We start from the raw sequence: 20,913 nt of genomic DNA, 5'->3' as shown, positions 1-20,913 counted from the left end.
TGTCCAGTTCTACACGTTATTGCACGTTATTTTTGAACAGTTGTACACGTAACGACGAATTTTGATCTATAGGCGTTTTCTGCCTCATACAATACGAATCTACTATTCACTTACACGAATTCAGTATCATATGGTCATCATTATTATTATTATTATTATTATTATTATTATTATTATTATTATTATTATTATTATTATTATTATTATTATTATTAGTAGTAGTAGTAGTAGTAGTAGTAGTAGTAGTAGAAGTAGTAGTAGTAGTAGTAATAGTAGTAGTAGTAAAAGCTTCGGCTATGAAACTAACAACCGGCCAGATATTCCACATTCAACTACGTCATATATGAAAATTGGTCAGCATTAACTCATTATTATTAAGTATTCTGCCTTTTGGCAGGATCTGAGACTAATAAGGGATTTTTTTTTTTCAGTTTAGTTTGGGCCTGAAAATATTTCTTCCACGTTTCTCGATATTCAGCTTCCTCTTTTATAACTCTCTGCATTTTCTTTTCTTTCAAATTATCGATCAGTTGTGTTCCTCTTCTTCCTATTCCTTCCATCTTTCCCTCTATGGCGTTGTGTTCTATCCAATTGACCTTCCTGCCAAGAATGCTGGCTAAAAGTATCCTCTTCGCTCCTATCAGTTTTAAAATATCTTCGTTTGTTACTCTCTTTATCCATTTTATTTTCTCCATCTTCTTACGACTTCACATGTCGAAGCTCTCTAAATATGTCTTCCCTACCTTCCGTGATGTCCAAGTCTCCGAATCATACAGCCCAGTGCTCCATATAAAGCACTTGGCCAACTTCTTCCTTAGTCTAATATGAAGCCTCCTAGCTAAGAACGGTCCTTTCTTGGTGAATTCTTCTTTTGCTATGGCAATTCTTAACCCCATATCTTTGGTGAAGTAAGCGTCTGTTGTTAAAATATTTCCCAAATACTTGAAATTATTTTCCTCTTCAAATCCTCTTTGTTCTACTCTAACCTGTAAGGATGTGCTTCAATGAGATAGTCTCATGACTTTTGATTTTTCGATGTTGATTTCCATTCCATATAATTTCCCAGTGTCAACTATTTAGTCAATCATCTCCTGTAGTTCTTCTTCGGTTCAAGCTACAGCAGCACATTATTAATAGCTGCTAATAATGCTACTACTTCTACTACCTTTTCTACTATTACTACTACTACTACTACTACTACTACTACTACTACTACTACTACTACTACTACTACTACTACTACTAATAATAATAATAATAATAATAATAATAATAATAATAATAATAATAATATAGTAATAATAATAGAAGTGGTTCTGTAATGAAATTAATTTTGTGAGGAAAGGAACGTAGTAGCTATATTTTCGAATGTAGGGAGAGGGGGGAAACGCGTTATGAAAGTGAAAAGGAAACGATGTCGTGTTAAGAAATTATGAAAAGAGAAAAAAGTAAAGAATATTTAATATAATATTCATAAACGAAAGTTTTTAGAAACGCTAACCAAGCCAAGGTCAGACAGAAGAGAGAGAGAGAGAGAGAGAGAGAGAGAGAGAGAGAGAGAACTTAAAAGAAATGTCAGGCATGCGATTATCTCCTACCTAATGTGAGGGACCTGACCGGTGGAAGAAAACGAAAGCGTAGATGCACACAGTTCCTTGCGAGTTACCTACCATTAGATGTTCTACAAAACATGAAAAATATTTTTCTGAAAATTAAAAAAAGAAGAAAAAAGATAACAAAGAAACGGATATGTTCATATTTTTTTTCTGTCTCCGAGGTTTTTATTGTAAAGCATCTCTCTCTTGTGTATGTTCATAGTTTATATCATTTTTCTGCATGAATTTTTGTGTGCGCGCACGGAATCTATAAAAGTCAATTTCGCGCGTGGTTATGATTGGTGGTCACCTCGCTAATGGTTGTCGTGTTCTCCGTATCTGAATTATTCTTCCCCTCCCTCTTTCCCCTCTCTGTAACTCAACTCCTTTCATCGCTTCTTACCTCGAAGCAATAGCACCACCCACCTATATGAAGAATATTTTGAACAACTAACATACGTGTAATATATACATATATAAATTATGCTTCTTCATATACTCTAAACTTGGGAACATGTAAGATGTAAACGTTTCTTTTCTTTTTATTTTTTTACGTTAGTATACAATATGTCTGTCACGAATGTATGCTTACTTTAAATTTATTAGGTAGAAAATGTTCATTATCAATTTTTTTTTATTCCTTGAGAAAATGAAGTTTTCTATTCCTTTTCGTTCAAGAGAAGTTATGTGATATCTTGGTTTAGATCTATACGATGAACAAGTGATCATCGAGTGATTTTTTTTTATTACATTAAAAGTCCTATTTATACTTCTAATTGTGTGTTAGGTTATAAACGAATGATTAATTTGTAACCTTGGCACTATGGTCTAGCCTTCGATTCCAGTGCTGCCACGATATATTGGATGTTGATCTCGCTTCATGAAGCAATTAAAGAGCTATCTGAAATCAAATTTATCGGCCTTCGATCTGGAAAGCCAAATATAGTTCCAGTTTGTAGACAATGTTCTGACCATGATATGAATTGGATTGTCCACCACTAGGCACCAGGACTGTGGCACCAGGGAAGTTACTTTTATAGTACTTTTATTTATTCTTTGTTTGTGTAGTATTTAGGATAGATATTAAGTTTCTCAATATAATATTGTCATAACTGGACACGGATTGATTGATTGATTGATTGAGGTTTAATGTTCCTCTTCGACTGCATGAGGTACCGTACGTAGCAATACCCAGCTGCATGAGATACGTCGCGAAATTTTTGAAATTGAAGATAAATGCACCAGTCAACGACAAAATCGATACTATTTTCCTCTTGCCATCACTTGCCATAGAGTTACTATATAGAAACTTATCATCTTATACTATTATATAGTCTTATTGTGTTATATTATATATTGTATTTAATAAGTCTAATAAGTGTATCGCATCTCGTAAACTTTTTATAAAGTGTGTCGCCAGTAAAAAAAAAGAAAAAAAGGAAAAGAAAAAAATTGGGAATTTCTGGCTAAAAATGAGATTCCAATCTCTACTCGTGTTTGCATTCGCGTCAAATACTGTTCCGTAATATTCACTGTCCCGAAGAAGTTTAAGTAAATTCATATATACTAAAAAGAGTTTATCTTTTCCTATATCAAAACTATTCAGTTTATTGAGTAAGAAGAAGAAGAAAAATAAGAACAGTACATACAATTTGTACAATTATTATATTGATATATAAAAACACAATTGAAAATAAAATTAGGAATAGGTAAGACATAATAAATAATAAAAGAAAAAAACAAAAGATATGTTAACAAAAGAAAATTTAAATATAGGCCTATGTTTACTGTGTTATATTATGCAATATATCCTTCCGTTTCATGGACGATACTCTTCGGAACTACAGAAGGTACATTATCCTGCGGTTCCATGTTTCGTCTCGCATTAGTACTTAGGTATTAGGTCTATATCAATAACAAGTATTATAAAACATCTAGACAAAATAATGAGATGAAAAGAAATTATCTTGAGAGAGAGAGAGAGAGAGAGAGGGAGAGGGAGAGAGAAATACACGAAAATAAGGAAAATAGACTCTACATTGCACTTAGTACTAGAGTAACAAAACTATATGTGAACTTTTCCATTCCAGAGACAGTAAATCCTCTTTGGAATTCCAGAAGATGTATCGTTCAGGAGATTCAAAACTGAATTTTCATTCCAGATACTATATTAAACTAACTAACTCTGGTTTGTGGAACCCGAAGATTCAATGCCGCATTCACGAAAACTCTCCATTGACTTCTGTCCTTAGCCATCCAGTTTCTACTTTGTATTTCTATTTCCTGTCTTCATTGTTCCCTTCCCATCTAACTTTCTGAACTCCTACCAATCCATTCTATATTTCTTTAACTCATTTGTTGCGAATTTTAATACGCCTGTTCTATAAAGACTTCTTATATTCCATTAGAAGAAGAATTGATAATTATGCAGTTGAAGCTAAAGGGCAAAAATCAAGAGAAATTATTTTGACCTTAGAATAGAATAATAAGAGAAATTATGATGAAGCTAAAGTTGAAAGATAAAAGAGCAAAAGAAATTATAATCAAGTTAGGGTACGAGAAGGAAAGAAATTGTGATCAAGTGAGGGTAAAAGTGTAAAAAATGAGAGAACTTATGTTAAAGTTAGGATAAAAGGCAAAAGAATAAGATAAATTGTGATCAAGTTAGGATAAAGAAATAAATGAATAAGAGAAATGATGATCCAGTAAAGACAGAAAGATATAAAAGAAGATAATTTGCATGAATTACATGATAATCATGAAGATAATTTACAATATTTAAAATGATAATTTACAAAAGGTAAATGAGGTAAAGGAATGAGAAACTATGAACAAGTTAGGGTAAAAGTATACAAGAATAAGATAAAATTGTGATCAAATTAAGGTAAAAGGATAAAAGAATAAGAGAAATTATGAACAAGTTAGGTGAAAGGGAAAAATAATATGAATTATGATCAACTTAAGACAGAAAGATAAAAGAAGATAATTTACATGATACAAGATAATTTACATAAATTACATGACAATTATGAAGATAGTTTACATAAAATTATGATCAGGTTAGGTAAAAGGGCTAAAAGAATAGGAGAAATTATGATCACGTAGGATAAAAGGATAAAAGAATAAGATAAATTCTGATCAAGTTAATGGAGAAAGGTAAAAGAGCAAGATAAATTATAATCACGTTAGAATTAAAAAAAAAGTGGAATTATGGTCAAATTAGAATAAAAGGTGAAAAACAAGAGAATTTATGACTAAGTTAAGGTAAAACAGTAAAAGAGTAACTAATATAAAAGAAATAAAGGAATTAGGGTAAAATTGTAAAAAAAAATAAAGAAGAATAAAAAAGAAACTATAATCAAGTTAGAGTAAAAAATCAAGAGAAATTATGATCATGTTAGGATAAAAGAGGGAATTGAAATACAATCTGTGAATATGATATCGATCACGTACAATTTCAGATGATCTAGCATCAAATCTAAATACTGATTCTTGATCTTGCGCAATCTATGAGAGATTATTGGAGTCAATGTGTTTCGTGTATGAGTTGTAACATTGAGTAGTCCTGAATTTGGTATTAATTAACCTGACAGATGACCGTATCCTTGTTTTCCTAGTTACCGATAGATGTCAGAATAAACGTAACTGGTTTCTTTTAACTTTAATACTGAATATAATACAAGGATATTTACTACGCAATGCAATAGACCGCAAGGTTTCCAAAAAGCTCTGAAAGAAGGTAATTAAAAAATAAATGAATTAGCTAATAGTTTTGTTATGTAGCTAATTCAGCTTATAAACATTTTAACTCTTTTCCCTTCATAATAACGATTACAGTAAGATAAACTAGATCAGATTAATGAAAATAGGACAGTGGATGACCTTCTAAACTTCTTAGTAAAACCCTTCAATTACCTACATGTCGTGATAATAATGGCCTCCGAAACTAACCAGAGCAGTTTGAAATAGTCTAAAATTGAAATGAAGTTTGGAAAAATTGTGTAAAAATAAAGATAGTTAGGTAAATAATATCAGTATTATTACAATCTTAACCATAAGTGACTGATCAAGGTGAGTGTGATGATTAAGTCATTTCCTTATAATGTGACCTTTCCTCTGTTTGTGTTGTACGTAGCATTAGAATTATTCCAATTACGCAAATAGATGTAAAAATTTGAATATAAGGAAAGGCCTTTAAAAAAATAATGTATTATTGTTAGAAGCATTATTAATGTAAAATAGGTACAGATTAATAAACTAAAATTACTCAACTCGATATGAGCAAATTTCTGATTGAGGAAAAAAATCATCCTGCATTGATTTTAACAAATTTATTACAAGTACAAATTCCACTCAGTGTTTAATCTCAAATAAACGTTTAACTTGTTTATTCCATGTATTTCTGGCCCTGAACAACAATTGATAAATTTTGCGAAAATTTGGCTAAATATAGGTTTAAACTCTAAATTTCATGGACCATAACGTAGAATCCACAGGTCTGCTCAAAAATATAGCCGTAGCCACGGTAATTCGTTAATTTTTTTTTAAAAAAATATCTCCCACCGGGAATCGAATCCGGCATCATGTGGACCAAAAGTGCATGCGCTGACCATTAGAGCAGTAAAGAGGGTTAGGCAATTGTTTGAATTTCACTACTTGCCTAATCAATTATTTAAATTTCACTACTTACTTAATCAATTATTTGAATTTCACTACTTGTCTAATCAGTTATTTGAATTTGATTACTTATCTAATCAATTATTTGAACTTCACTACTTATCAATTATTTGTATTTCACTACTTATCAATTATTTGAATTTCACTACTTATCAATTATTTGGATTTCACTACTTACATAATCGATTATTTGAATTTCACTACTTATCTAATCAAATTGTTTGAATTTCACTACTTACCTAATCAATTGTTCGAATTTCATTACTTATCTAATCAACTGTTTGAATTTCACTACTTATCAGTTGTTTGAATTTTACTACTTATCTAATCAACTGTTTGAATTTCATTACTTATCTAATCAACTGTTTGAATTTCACTACTTATCAGTTGTTTGAATTTTACTACTTATCTAATCAACTGTTTGAATTTCACTACTTATCTACGAAATCAATTGTTTGAATTTCACTATTTATCTACTTAATCAACTGTTTACGCATAGTCAGGAAGATTAAGAGTGGTGACCAAGCCGTGCATATTTTTGAGATTAGATTGAAAACAGTATCTCAAATGTTACTATGCTCTATAGCACGGTTGTGGTGCATGAGGTGCCGGGTTCGATTCCCGGTGGGAGAGCATTTAACTCATTATAATGATTCCACTTTAAACTATAAATTCACGTTTCATACAGGTCCGTTGAAATATAGTATTTATTAATCTTATATTTTTCACTCTACTTCGATAATAGTTTATGAATTCGCAACACTGATTTGGGGACAAAATCTCTATTGCTCTTTTTCTCTTTTTTCTTTAGTTGTAAGCATGTTTCACCTTTACTCCTCCACCGCCCCTGCCTTCTTCTATTAACTCTAACCACCTTAGTTCCCCTCACCTCTCCACATTGTAAGCACTCTCTGGACATAAGATGCGTGATTGCGTGAGAGGAGCTGTAGTCATGATTGTTCTTGCGTCTGGTTCTTCAACAATCTTTCCTTCTCTCTCTCTCTTTCTCTCGAGATTAGCTTCTGGAATTGACCACAGTTTGAGTGGCTTGTACTGCTAGTAGTATTAGTAGCAGCTACTGTTGGTTTCCAGAGGCTGGATTCGGCGACGATCTTCCTGGATTCCAGCTTTACGGATGCTTCTTATATGTTTGCTTTGTCTGGGGTGGGATACCGCAAGAGCTTTAATTTAACGAAATTATATTTAGGAAAAAAAAATACGAGAGACACAGAAGAAAAGGTTGGCAGCTCATATAAGTTATCAGAAACGTGCTCGATACTTCTTGGCTCACTAATACAATCCCATACTAAATTTATGCAATTATAACTATCCATTCGTGGGTTGATTGGTTATATTAGAATTTATCATCTCTTTCAGCAACAGGTCTCGGTTCGATTAACGGCGGATGCTCACGTCGTTCTAATTTCACGTTAAACTGTAGGTCCACGTCTCATATAGTCTTATTGCTGAAAGAATGATAAACTGAAAATCAATCAATCAACCGTTTGAGCACCGAGGCTATATAAGATGTTGACCTATTAGCTTAACGTGGGATCATATTAGTACACAAACTGCAGATCGTTTAAATCACTACAGTGTGTATTTAGAGTGCTCAAGTATGGTCTAATGGCCAGTGCAAGTAATTTTAGTGTATATAGCTAGCTCCTGGTTCAATTCCCGACTTTTCGAGTCTACCTACCATTGTGACGCAATTGAGAAACGACTTATCAGTAAGAAATATGTGAACTATGATTTAGAAAACCAAGAATTATGGTAATGTAAACTATGTAATGACCACACGTCATCCATCTAAACTGAAAGCCTTTGATCTACCACAGTTCGTAGTCGCACGTTTTAGGATAGAGATAAACCGCTTTTGGGATCATAATTGCATTGACTACACATCATCCAATTAAACGTTCACTATGTGATTATCGAAAGTTCGTGGGCTGATGCGACAGAAAACTCATTTATTTTGGAGGGATTTGATTTAGCCTGTCTGTCCGTCCCTCCGTGCAGGAGACCAGAAATCTAAAGAATTACTTAATATATTACCATCAGTTTTGGTCAGGATGTAGATCAAAACTTAGGAACCAAGGTCATTAATGGAGGTGTTCCATGCACTGGAAATGGTAGTAATCATCCAATTCCAATTTTGTCTTTTATCACTATAGAGCAAAAGTCGTAACAGATAGCGAAAAGCGATTTTCTGCTATCGATTAAGCATCCCAATTATACAGTATCATCTCTAAATCTGTACTAAAACTGGAAGTGATAGAAATTAACTACAAATTCCAGTATCAATAATGATCTACATACAACAAAAATGATAAAGAGATAGCAAGAAGTGTGTTTGGAGGCAGATCCTCAATCTGTCGTTTGAAAAATACGTACCATGTTCTCTGTTAACCCTATCTTCAAATTGGAAATGGCTGAAATCGACCACTTCCGGTTTCTTGGTACAGGTTGCAAGCAAAATTTGCATAGTTACGAAGGCCATTGAGCTTCGTATTGTATGAATTCCTAAACATAAACCAGTACTCATAAGAAACTTGTATATTCAACGAAGCTGCGAATATGTCCTTTATTAAAACCAGTTTCACTTTAAGATTCCAATAATTTGGAAATCTTCCATAGTTTTATAAGATAAGGTGAAACACGTTTTGTCGTATACTACACCATAAAAAATTAAATCAGAGTTTGAACATCATTTGAACATATATTAGGAACAACTTTGGAAGTTGTTTAACATGTCCAAAAATGTCCTGATATGCTCTATCAGTTAACAAAACATGTCTATGATACATCCTAACAGTGATTAATAGGAACTCCCCTAATAGACTTAGGTTTACGTCTGAAGGGAGCACACTATACATTTTCTATGCATTGATGATTGCTAATGGTTTATCACGAAATATTAATGACCAGTGATTATAGTACTTTTCTTAAAAGATACGCTCGTTGTTCAGTACTTTGCGGAACTCTTCCTTCTCCTCAAAAAGTAAAAGAAAGGCACAAAATTGATATATTACCTTTTACTTCCTTGTTTCATTTTTGTGACTTTTCCCCCTCTTTTCCTTCGAGCATTTCTCCACAATTGGAAGCTTCTACGCTATTGCGTATAGACAAGTTGGCAATTAATTATTTGAACCAACGGCGCCGACTTTCCAAAATTTATGTGGGCGCATATCAATGGTGAGACGTGTTAGCCTATATGCTTTCATAAAAGTCTTGATATTTGATTGATTAATTTTTAGTTAAAATCTTTCATGAACACTGCCATAAAAGGCTGTGCTGGATAAAGTAAAATATACCGGTACTATAAGGATAAAAGTTGTTCTAGCTCAATCGGTAACACGACTGACTTGAAAGCAAGAGAAACGGGTTCAAACCCAGTCCAAACTAAAAATCTTGTCGATGCGCCGCATCCACAAGAATATTTGTGTGGGTGTCGGAGCCCCGGAGCACCCACTTAATAGGCGCGCATGCATTGAACAGGACTGACAAAATAGGACCTGAACATCTCATGTGTCCAAGAAGTATGATGTATGAGCACAGAAACGATTATTAAATAGTGCTAGAACATTTTTCACATTACCATCATTTTAACATTTACAAGTCGTTTCTGTCTCATATATCCATGGGACGTATCAGAAGTTCAGGTACGTTTTGAACACTCTTAGGGCAGTTCCTATTAACAACTGTTAGGTGACGTTCTAGACATTCGGTGATACACTTCAGGATATTCTTGGAACATATTAAACGATGTTCAATAGTCATTCCTAAAAGGAAAAGATGTTCAAACACTGATGTATTTTTTGCAGTGTAAAACACTTTCTGAAGACACTTTGATTTGATATAGCATTGAATGTTCTACATCGAATACAGATGGTCATAACTAACTTTATATATATATATATATATATATATATATATATATATATATATATATATATAAAACCAAAATACAGGGTTTTTAGTTGTGTAGAGCATATTGACCAAATTAGATACTAAGTAGAAACACTGCAATATCTTCACGTGACTATGGTCATTATTTTACGCTGATCACGGAGTCTTTTTGACAGGATTTCTAACAGATTATTTGAAAAAAAAAAAAAAATCACAATGCTTGTAAGTATGTGTGTGTGTGTGAGAGAGAGAGAGAGTGAGAGAGAGATCGTCAGTTTCTCTCGTTTGCTAACAAGTAACTGCCATTTTTTTCTTGCTTTTTCACACTGAATATATATAAGGAAAAACGAGGAAGCGATAGCAAAATGAGGTTTCGTTGCTTAAAACTATTATTTTGTCTGATATTCAGTGAGCCACATAATTCATTACCAACTTGCCTATATGTAAAAGCGTAGAAGCTTCCAATTGTGAAGAAATGCTCAAAGGGAAAGAAGGGGAAAGAGTAAGGAAAAATGAAGCAAGGAAGGTAAAAGGTAAGAGCTCAATTTTGCGCCTTTCTTTTATTTTTTAAGGAGGAGGAGGAGGAAGGGTTCCACAAAGTACTGAACCACGACCGTATCTTTTAAGAAAAGCACTATAATCACAGGTCATTAATATTTCATGATTAACCATTAGCTATCATCAATGCACAGAAAATATATAGTTTGGCCGCTTCAGACGTAAGACTAGATAACATTTTTTAATGAGGAGGCCGGGGGAAAGGATTAAGTTAATGTAGTTCTAAAGAATGATATTATCAAAGAACACTAGAGGGCAATGGTAATAGAACATGCTCCGTTTCTTCCCTTCGCTAAAACAAAATGAATGTTGACTTTGAGGTTGTCTGGTTATTATCCTTAAAACTAGGTTTCTTGTAAAACAGACATCCTCCATATCATCGTTAATATATCACAATCTATGATAAATTTTGTTAAGAAAATAAGGGTGCTTAATATAGTGTAATATCTTACAGATAAACTAATGTTAAGCTCATTTTCTGCTCTTGTATTCCCTGTAGAGTAGTCAAACCACATTAGCCGCAGCCATTTGCAAAAGTATATTGCGTGAGGAAATCTAAAAATGTGTTTAAAATTAAATTCGACAGCTGAAACAAGACCTAAGATACAACAGGAAGTATTTTTTTAAAATTATATAATGATGGCTGTCTGGCGATACCTCTTCAAAGAGAAGATAAGTAAAATTAACACTTTTAACTAGAGGTGAAGAGGGAATGTGTTAATTTGTGTGAAATTTACTTATATTACAGCGAACATATATCATGAGAAGGTTAAGTATTTCTCATTATGTCAAGTTTTCTTTTTTAAGATGTCTTTAGACTTCCAAGGACACAGTATCTTGTTAGATCAGAGATAATAAACTTAAGCACAATAGAACATGCTTAGTGTTTCAAATATTAGGGTGTTCTGTACAAATTTGTGTGGGAAAAATGGTTTACTCACACAGAGAGTATGCATATTTAGTAGTGAAACGGTATAACTTCATTCAGGCTCTAAAATCATAACTGTAACTTAAAAAGTGAAGAGGCACAGTGGATCAGTGGTAGAGCGCTCATTTTTGATGTCCCTAGTTTAATTCCAGGCAAAGTAACTTTATGCTCTTTTCCGAGTTCTCTCGCATTTTTATTCCACCAAACAGTTCATTATCATTCATTCTCATCAATCATCTATCTCCTTTACCGAAAAGGGCATGATATCCACCCAGGGATTAAATTGGATTTAAATAGTTAGGGGGACGCATGACGTCACGCCTTACCCCAAAACTATCTTTGTCCAGTGTATTTTTTTAAGGAAGTGGAGGGACGCTATAAATATTTTCTGGAAGTGGGAGAATGGCGTCCACCCGTGTTCCCCTTCACTTTTACCCTGTATCAACCACAAATTCACATGGCCATGCATCAAAGACAAACACTCTGCGAAGGAAATATCATGCGATCCCTCACTCGTTGTATACATTTAGCTCAATAAGATTTGTTTTTTATTATAAGAACACATGAATGGATAATTGTGTAATTCTTAAACTTGACACACCAGAAAATATATAACTGTCCTACACTGAGAAAAATCCGTTCTCCGGACAGCGGTATATTGTACAAATATACGGAATCCTCTTGCTTACTACAGAAATCAGTATGTAGCATACCTTATCCATATGCTACATACGCACTGCCCTTAGATGTTACATCATGCCGTTGCAAGATGTCTGACATCTAATTGGTTTCCGTACCTCACATGCATATACTTATGTTACATTTCTCAGCTATATGTTATATACGTCCATTTGTGTGAGAGATCCTGAGCGCCTATATTGTTTCATACGGAAGATACGTATAGATGACACTTATACGGAAAGTATTATAAAACATGCATTTTCAGTTATACGTTTGCTGTACGTTAAGTCCAAAAACTACAGGAATTACGCGTGTAACCTACCTTTTAAGTACGCCACCTACATTTTTTTTTTTCTCAGTGTACAACTATTGTCCATAGATTTCTGCCTTTTGACAGACGGGGAAAAATTATATGTTGGATTCTCGTTGCTTTTGACGTCGAAGTTCTAACTGGTAGAGTTGTTTTAACCCAGTCTTGCTTACGATTTCATGTCAAATTTTCGTAATGGAAGGTATATGTATATGCAGTCCCGGTTTTCGGTATCTTGACTCTCAAAACATTCCTTTTCTGATTACTGCATTTTGACCTACCTCACAAGAATATTTTTGTAGTTTAGTTTAAATTCTTACTACCCTCCCAAAAATAAGGATAGTTCACTAGCCGATGAAAATAAAATAATGTGAATTTCTATAAAGCGACCCTGACAATTTTGTTTATCGATTTTCATTAACAACTCTGTAATATGGAAAGCTGTAAGTTACTGTAGGTAAAGTATTTTGTCAAATTTTCCCCGTGACTAGTAGCCTAAAAGTAGATAAAAAGAGCAAAGTATGGCTTAACTGAGTAGTGATCGGTTACTAGTAGGCCAATAGTTTTAACAGATATTTGGCTGCTGCAGACCCAACCGAGTTTTCATTTAACCCTCACTCAGTAAACGAACCATTTTCTCAGTGCGAGTAACGAAAAAAAATGTCAAATGATGAGACATAACTTATTTCAATCGATATACCTCATTGAGCTGAACAAAAAAAAAACTTTAAAAACGATGTACAATAATCAGATTATCTGTTAAGATGAAACTGCAGCCAAACTATACCCTATGGAGATTTTCTTTCAATACTAGCACAGATGCTAGTGCTACACAGTATGGTTAATGAAATGTATAGTCGTAACGTAGTCGCTAATGCTCTCGCATTTGATACGAGCGGTCCCGGATTCGATTCACGGTGGGGACACTCAGTCGAAAAAGTGTAAAAAGCTTGATGAGGCCAGTCATTCTTAGTGAGGTTTTCCTGGATTTTCTTCATTCCCACCAGGCAAATGCCGGAATGGTATTTTATATAATGGTCCCAGACCGCTTCCTTCCTTCTCCATTCCTTTCTTTCTCCCCAATTGCCCGGGTAGTGTGATTGCCGAGAGATGCCATCCCTCGTACGTGACGGGCTAACATGGTAATAGATGTTGGAAATCCAGAAATCTAATTCCTAATCCTAATCCTAATATACTGTCCAAAATTATAATTAACAGACATATTAGTCGATAGATGAAATCGACCTCAACATGAATGCTTAAGGGTAAGATCTCACGTGAAACTTATTGAAAAAAAAAAAAAATGGACAAAACCAACATTTTTTACGGCACTGAAAGATATGTCATTGATTATCAATAATAAATTCATGGCTTATATTATGCTGAAATAGATTATTTATTTAAATATTATATATTGTACTATGCACTGTTATACTTCTCCGCTGATACTCCCGGCCTGGACAATCCCTTGTTTACCCTGGCTGACCTGAAAGCACTTGTAGTTAATGTTGTGTTGCAGTTTTTAATTCACATCTCCGGACACTCCCCCAATCCGTTAAATCTATATGACTTTTTGCTCATTGGTGTGATATGACAACAGCCGAGTGCTTTCAAGGACATAAAGTTATCAGCAGAAAACGACAAACGCGCTAGCTTCTGCTTTAGTGTGCTACGTGATTGGAGGACGATTCATACAACGACACGACTATAACTAAGCATATCTTATCTATTGTTGTTTCGCTTCTTCTAACGGTGAGTCACATACCTCTAACAGTGACACACATGTCATTACTTGTAATTAAAAATATTACTTTGTGTCAACCCAGTATTATTACTACTTATGGACTAGTGCTCATGACATACATACATATATATATATATATATATATATATATATATATATATATATATATATATATATATATATATATATATATATATATATATATCTTGGTTGCTCTCAAGTATCATTCATGTAAAATGGTTATCTTTTACACAAACGTACTCACTTCTTCTAGTGTACGAGGTCAACCATCTTCAGTAAAGTTTCACAATAGAATCTTCTTGCGTGACTGACTACCTTTTAACTATCCCTTCGCTTTACAAGCCGAAGACTACTATAACTAAAGACAGAAAAAAAAAATGATGTAGTAAAGTGTCTGCACTTCTCACATGTTATCCTTCTGAATCACCGACAAAAGCCTTCCTTATAACACAGAGCCTTTAATACCTGGTTGCCAGAAAAGAGATATGTTCTCACTACCGATTAGACGCCATTATTTATTTGAAACATTGGTCATGTTGAGTAGCTACTGGTTATAAACTACGCAGACCATAAGATTAGTGCCTCTCTTCGTGTTCTTTTTTTTCAGGGGGTGGGGATCAATAGTTACCTATCTTCCCATTCATCATTTTGTCAGCGGATAAAGTGTGTACTTCAGCATTTAATCACAACTAATAAAGATATCATACGGGATGATTTATTATATTCGCTTCCTTTTATGCGTGGCCCAAGATGCCAATAACCGTACAGGAGTTTCCTTTATGATGAAGAATTGGTGAACAAACTACACACATAGGAGAAATTTTAGCCCAAAACATCCGGGTTCAGTCCCTCTGCATGAAAGCATTACTAATTAACTAACTACGTATAAAGGATTTTTTCTAAAGAAATCTGATTTACTATTTACTATGTTATTAACGATAAAGATAAGCACGTTATTTTGCAATTTTTTTCTGTAATACTTTAAGGAAAAATATTTAAAATGAATGACTACAATAACATATAAACAATATTGCTCATAAGCCAGAATATTGAATAAGTTACTGTTGCAGAATACGATATCATCAAAGCAATACGATATTATCCCTATTATGCTTCCGTGATTCTCATATACTGTCTGTTGTGACCAGCAATTTTGTTATGTTCAGATTTTACAATAAAATTACCTTTTGAGTAAGTTAATTGTTATTGCAATATCAATTAATATGGATGTTACTGGTCTTTGAAAGTGTCACTTACAACACTTAACTAGAATTCTAATTTTTAAATGGAGCATTTATACAATTTTTAACAAGTACTGCAGGGAAAGAATAAGAAATTTCCATCTTCATTCTTAAATACATCTCACACAGACTCTCTTGTAACAAAACTTTTGCTGTAAACGTATATTTTAGAATATAAGCATTTCTTTTTTGTATTGAATCACACTAAATAGACTTTGGTTTCTTTCTTTCATTCATTATTTCTTTTTTATATTTTTTATTGTCAAACTATATATACTTTCCAAAACATGGAATTACAATTCGATATTTATTTTTTTAGCTGTCAAATCATAATTCTCAAATGGTACTTTGATAAATCTTCAAATCTTTTACGAATTTTCTATATTCCTTTTTGCAGAAAATTTTCGTGGGAACAAACTCTACGAGTGTATCTACATAATTTTCTCTCTTCTGCGTTTAATCATCATTTATACAAACTTTCATTCTGAACATTTCATAGTATTCTATTTATTTTTTTACGAAAATGAAGCCTATATGTCTTTTTTTCTTTTGCTCTAATTGACTAAAAGAATAATCTGAAGTTACCTCCAAGAACTTTCGCTACATATTATTCTAATTCGTTGCGTTCTTCCATATACATATATTCTTAACAGAGAGTCAATTTTGTAATATCCGACTCTGAAGTTATTGCCAACTTCAGCAGATCACATGAATAACTACGTAGCTACATCCGTCCTGAATGACTCACATCAATAACTACTGTTTCTCTAAAGGAGTGATGGCCAAATGACGGGTCACGAGTATGTTTCATCCGAAGAGCGAATAAAAATTAATAATAATGTGCGACGGAGAATATAGAACAAAAATATTACATAGACCCCTAACATATAACTTATACACATTCTGCAAAACCCTGGCCTTAGCGGGGAAAGGAAAGTTTAAAATTGGCTCCCAATTTTGATTCTTATTTTGTTCTGCCGCTAGAAATTAGTCATCACTGCTCTAAAGGATCAAATTCTTCAATGCATGGAAAGGTATAAATCTCACAGTACAAACATGCACTCAATTCAATCTTAACAACAATAATTGAATCGATTGCGTTTAAAACTGATTAAATGTTGTTAATATTATTTTTCAATTTATCCATTTATTTAAATACAAATACGAAATTGTAACAATTACAAAATCTGATTAACAATCTTTAGCAATAGACAGACAGTAGCGACACCATACGACGAAACTTCACTATGAACGACCTGGGTGCTGCCTCGCAATTAGTTTCTATAGATGCGTAGATGGTGGGTGTGTGCTACAACTTGTGGCACCGTTGCTCCAAGATAAGAACCACGAGCGATATGGGGAGTGCTTATTCGATTGTATAGTGTATAATCCCAGAGCTAGTTACTACTGAAATTTGAAGCAATATGTAATCAAATTATTTGTACATTACCTTCCGATATAAGTCTTTCCCGTATTTCCCATGCGAATATAGTTGGGTTTTCCCTTTTGTACTGCTCTATTTTGGATACTACTGCTGGTGTGGCAACCTTTGGTTTGCTACCTCCGATGAGACCTGGTGGCCTTAAAGTACCTGCAAAAATTATACGAAGAAACAAATATTACAATATTTGTTATTACTTAATACAGTATTCAAGTACATTACATCCTTGTTAGTATCCAAGTCTCTCCAAGTCTATTACATTAAAGATGTTACATGAGAAAAGGGAATATTATCTAAGGATCTTGTTTTTTATGCATATATATATATATATATATATATATATATATATATATATATATATATATATATATATATATAATGTATACAATGCTTAACTCATATTTATGTTCAATTTATTTTATTTAGTTAGAAATTTTCAGAACTGCATGTTCTGCCTAAGACAACATTATTCAATGATAATGCTAGAAATTTTCATTAAACTAGCAGAGAAGACAGGAAAAATAGCATTGGCTACAAATCCAAACGATAAGTATTATACCTACACAAAGTTTCATTGACATTAGGCGAGAATCTTTCCAAAACTTTTAAAACAAAGAAACAAGATTTCCGAAAGTTAAATTAATGAACTTGGAGATAATATAAAAATAAAAACATTCGGGACGTGTACAAAGGCATCAACGAATTTAAGAAATGCTATAAAACGTCTGGCTTATATGTTAAAGAAAGTTGACAGGACAATTCGTACTAATATAGATAGCATCTTGAATAAATAGAAATATTTTTTGGCGATTTACTTAACATGCAGCTAAAAACTAATGTTCGTGAGAAAAATGAAATGCACAAGCAGAACTATATATTCCAGATCTTAACCGAACAGAAGTAGAAATCGCTATAAAAGAAATTAAAGAAACACAAATCTTCGGATGTATATGAAATTCCGACTGAATTAATTTTAACTGGAGGGAAAAAAGTATATATATTATCATTTCAATTCGCAAGAAAAGCGACAAAACTGAATATAATAACTATCGAGGCATTTATCTTCTGTCAACATCCTATAAAATCCACTCAAACATTCTATTAGCAAGATTGAGCCCATATACAGATTAAATATTAGAAATTATCAGTGCAAATTTAGGCGAAATCGATCAAATATCGACCAGATACTTATGATTTGACAAATACTCAAAAAGAAATAGGAATACAATATCACGGTTCATCAATTATTTATTTAATGATTTCAGGAAAACCTAAAACTTGGTAAGGAGGAAACATTTACAACATTCTTACAGAATTTGGAATAACGAGAAATCTAGTTAGATTAATTAGGATGTATTTAAATGAATCCCAAAGTAAAATCTGAGTAGTAAATATCTTGTCTACGGTCTTTCACATCGAGAATGGCCTGAAACAAGGAGATGCGTTGTCTCTATTATTATTCAACTTTGTTCTTGAGTGCGCTATGAGAAAAATCAAATATAACGATCAGGACCTAGAGCTGAATGGTATTCACCAGGTTATGACGCATACTGATGATGTAAATTTATTATGCAATAATAGGAGAACAATAAAAAGAAATGGAGAGGTCTAATTAAACGTTTAAAAGCACATGGGTTTGGAAGTAAATTCAGAGAAAACTAAATACATGGAAGTTCTCTGGGATCGTAATACTGCAAATTGAGGATGCGACAAAATATCAAATAATACTTTCGAGAAAGTAGATACATTCAAATATCTATTATTAATGTTAACAGATGAAAACCACATCTATGAAGAGGTTAAATGTCGACTGGTAGGAAGAAATTCGTGTATTATTCAGTTCAAAATCGTTTGTCGCTGCGAATTCTATCAAGGAATTTAAAGCTTAAAATATTAGAACGGTAATCATGCCTATTGTCCTGTATGATTGCGAAACATGGTCGCTTACACTGAGGGAAGAACCCAGACTGAAAGTACAAGTATTTGATAAAATCCTGAAACAAATAGTCGAACCCAAGGGGAACAGGTATGGAGAATAGCAGAAACTTCATAACGAGGAACTACTTAATTTATACCGTTTATCAAACATTGTTAGGGTCATCAAGTCTAGGAGGCTCAGGTGGATAGGTCAATGTTTTAACCGGAAATAGAATCGGAAAACGAGAATTAGGAAGACCTAGGCGCATAAGGAAGGATAATACAGGAATATATAATACAGGATAATACAAGATATAATAGGAATACAGTAGAAACTGGATCCAATCGACTAAGGACAGAAGTCGATGAAGAGCTTTTCTAAAAGAGGATTTGAACCTCCGGGTTCAATAGCTCATAGAGTTAGTTAGTTAGTGTTAGAATGCGTTCTAAACCTAAAATTGAATTATTCTTTATGATAATACCTAGAAAATGAGTTATACTTCGAAACTGATGATTTAAAGTGTACTGGGCAAAAATTAAACTGCATTGTGTAAGGTAAATACAATATAGATCAATCACTATGCTTTTAGTTTGTCTTCTTTTTGATTACTTACTAATTTTGCTTTGTTATTGTGAACTTTCTTCTTGGGATGATGAAGCTGTTAGACTATCACAGTGTAAATTGGACTCACTGGATGAATCCAGAAGTTTATGAAATGAACAGATTTAGCGATATTTGTGAGTATATGTATCTTTACATGTACGTTTTACATGGTAACTTCCATAAAAAATTTCTAGGCTTGTTGGAATATCCTACATTTATTTTATTTTAGGTTTAGTAATCATTCCTCTAACTTGGAGTTAAAACTTTAGAAAGCAAAAGAGTGTAAACTCAAACCCAATTTTCACACTTGCACCTCTCTGGCACAAATTAAACTTGCACAGACTGAGATGTAATACAAATTACAATCCTTTGCATTATAACAAAGCCATTAGTTTGAAGAATGCCGCGAAATATGTATACAGAATACTCAACAGTGAATAATACAACATACCATTTACAATTAATACAAAACAAATTTTTAGTAGTTACTTTTCTCAAGGTATTCCAACAAGTTTATCATCTTAAAATGAAAAAAATCACGACCTCAAAGAAAATTAATAATAAATGTAGGTAATACATGTTGATTGGTCTATCTTGTATTTATTTTATACAATACAGTTTATATTTTAAAAAAATGGATTTTGTGAGGGAAATAAAACCTTCCAGTTTAACGTCCCACGAGTATGTACGTTAGGCTAAGGAAAATGATGATTAAAGCATGGACACGGTGTTGGCGACCACAAATTTACTTGGCTTAGGATCGAACCAAGGACCCCAGGCACAAAAGGTAAGCACTCTACTTCTGAGCTACCGTGTCTCTATGTGGAGTAAACAACGAATTACACATTTTCTAAGCGTTAAAATAAAAATAGCTTAATTTGCGGTTTAAGAACACTAAACTCTAAAAGCATTAAAAAATTCTAACTCTTTTTTTCTTCAGTGATGGTTGTTATCATATGAAGAAAGATGTGCAATCCTGACAATTTGTAATATATATATATATATATATATATATATATATATATATATATATATATATATATATATATATATATATATATATATATATATATATATATATATATATATATACAAATGTGCGTTAAGCATAAAATATATATTATTTTTACAAGATTGAAAACAACCTTGTTCCATATAAAGTAAAAGAAAAATATTGGTGTATATATATGTTTCGTGCCAAAGTAAACACTTATAAACTTTTGAGCATAATCAAAGCGAAATCACGTTTCACTTATCCTTAACTTTTCTCCGCACTAAGAGAAATTA

General features: G+C 32.8%; 1 protein-coding gene across 7 annotated transcripts in view; it reads right to left on the bottom strand.

Moving 5' to 3' along the window:
* Window positions 1-20,913, bottom strand: part of LOC145680771 (paired box protein Pax-6-like) — a 559,249-nt gene that overhangs the window by 62,737 nt on the left and 475,599 nt on the right. For all 7 annotated transcript variants that reach the window (XM_081751760.1, XM_081751763.1, XM_081751761.1 and 4 more), the window contains one exon: window positions 17,115-17,255. In XM_081751760.1, the coding sequence (XP_081607886.1) occupies window positions 17,115-17,255 (141 nt within the window). The remainder of the gene's footprint in view (window positions 1-17,114; window positions 17,256-20,913) is intronic.

The sequence above is a fragment of the Thermobia domestica genome, chromosome 3, assembly GCF_964235325.1.
Source record: "Thermobia domestica chromosome 3, izTheDome1.hap1.1, whole genome shotgun sequence".
In the NCBI taxonomy this organism is placed as follows: domain Eukaryota; kingdom Metazoa; phylum Arthropoda; class Insecta; order Zygentoma; family Lepismatidae; genus Thermobia; species Thermobia domestica.
The sequence above is the reverse complement of the archived record's forward strand: the minus strand, read 5'-3'. Positions and strand labels throughout refer to the sequence as shown.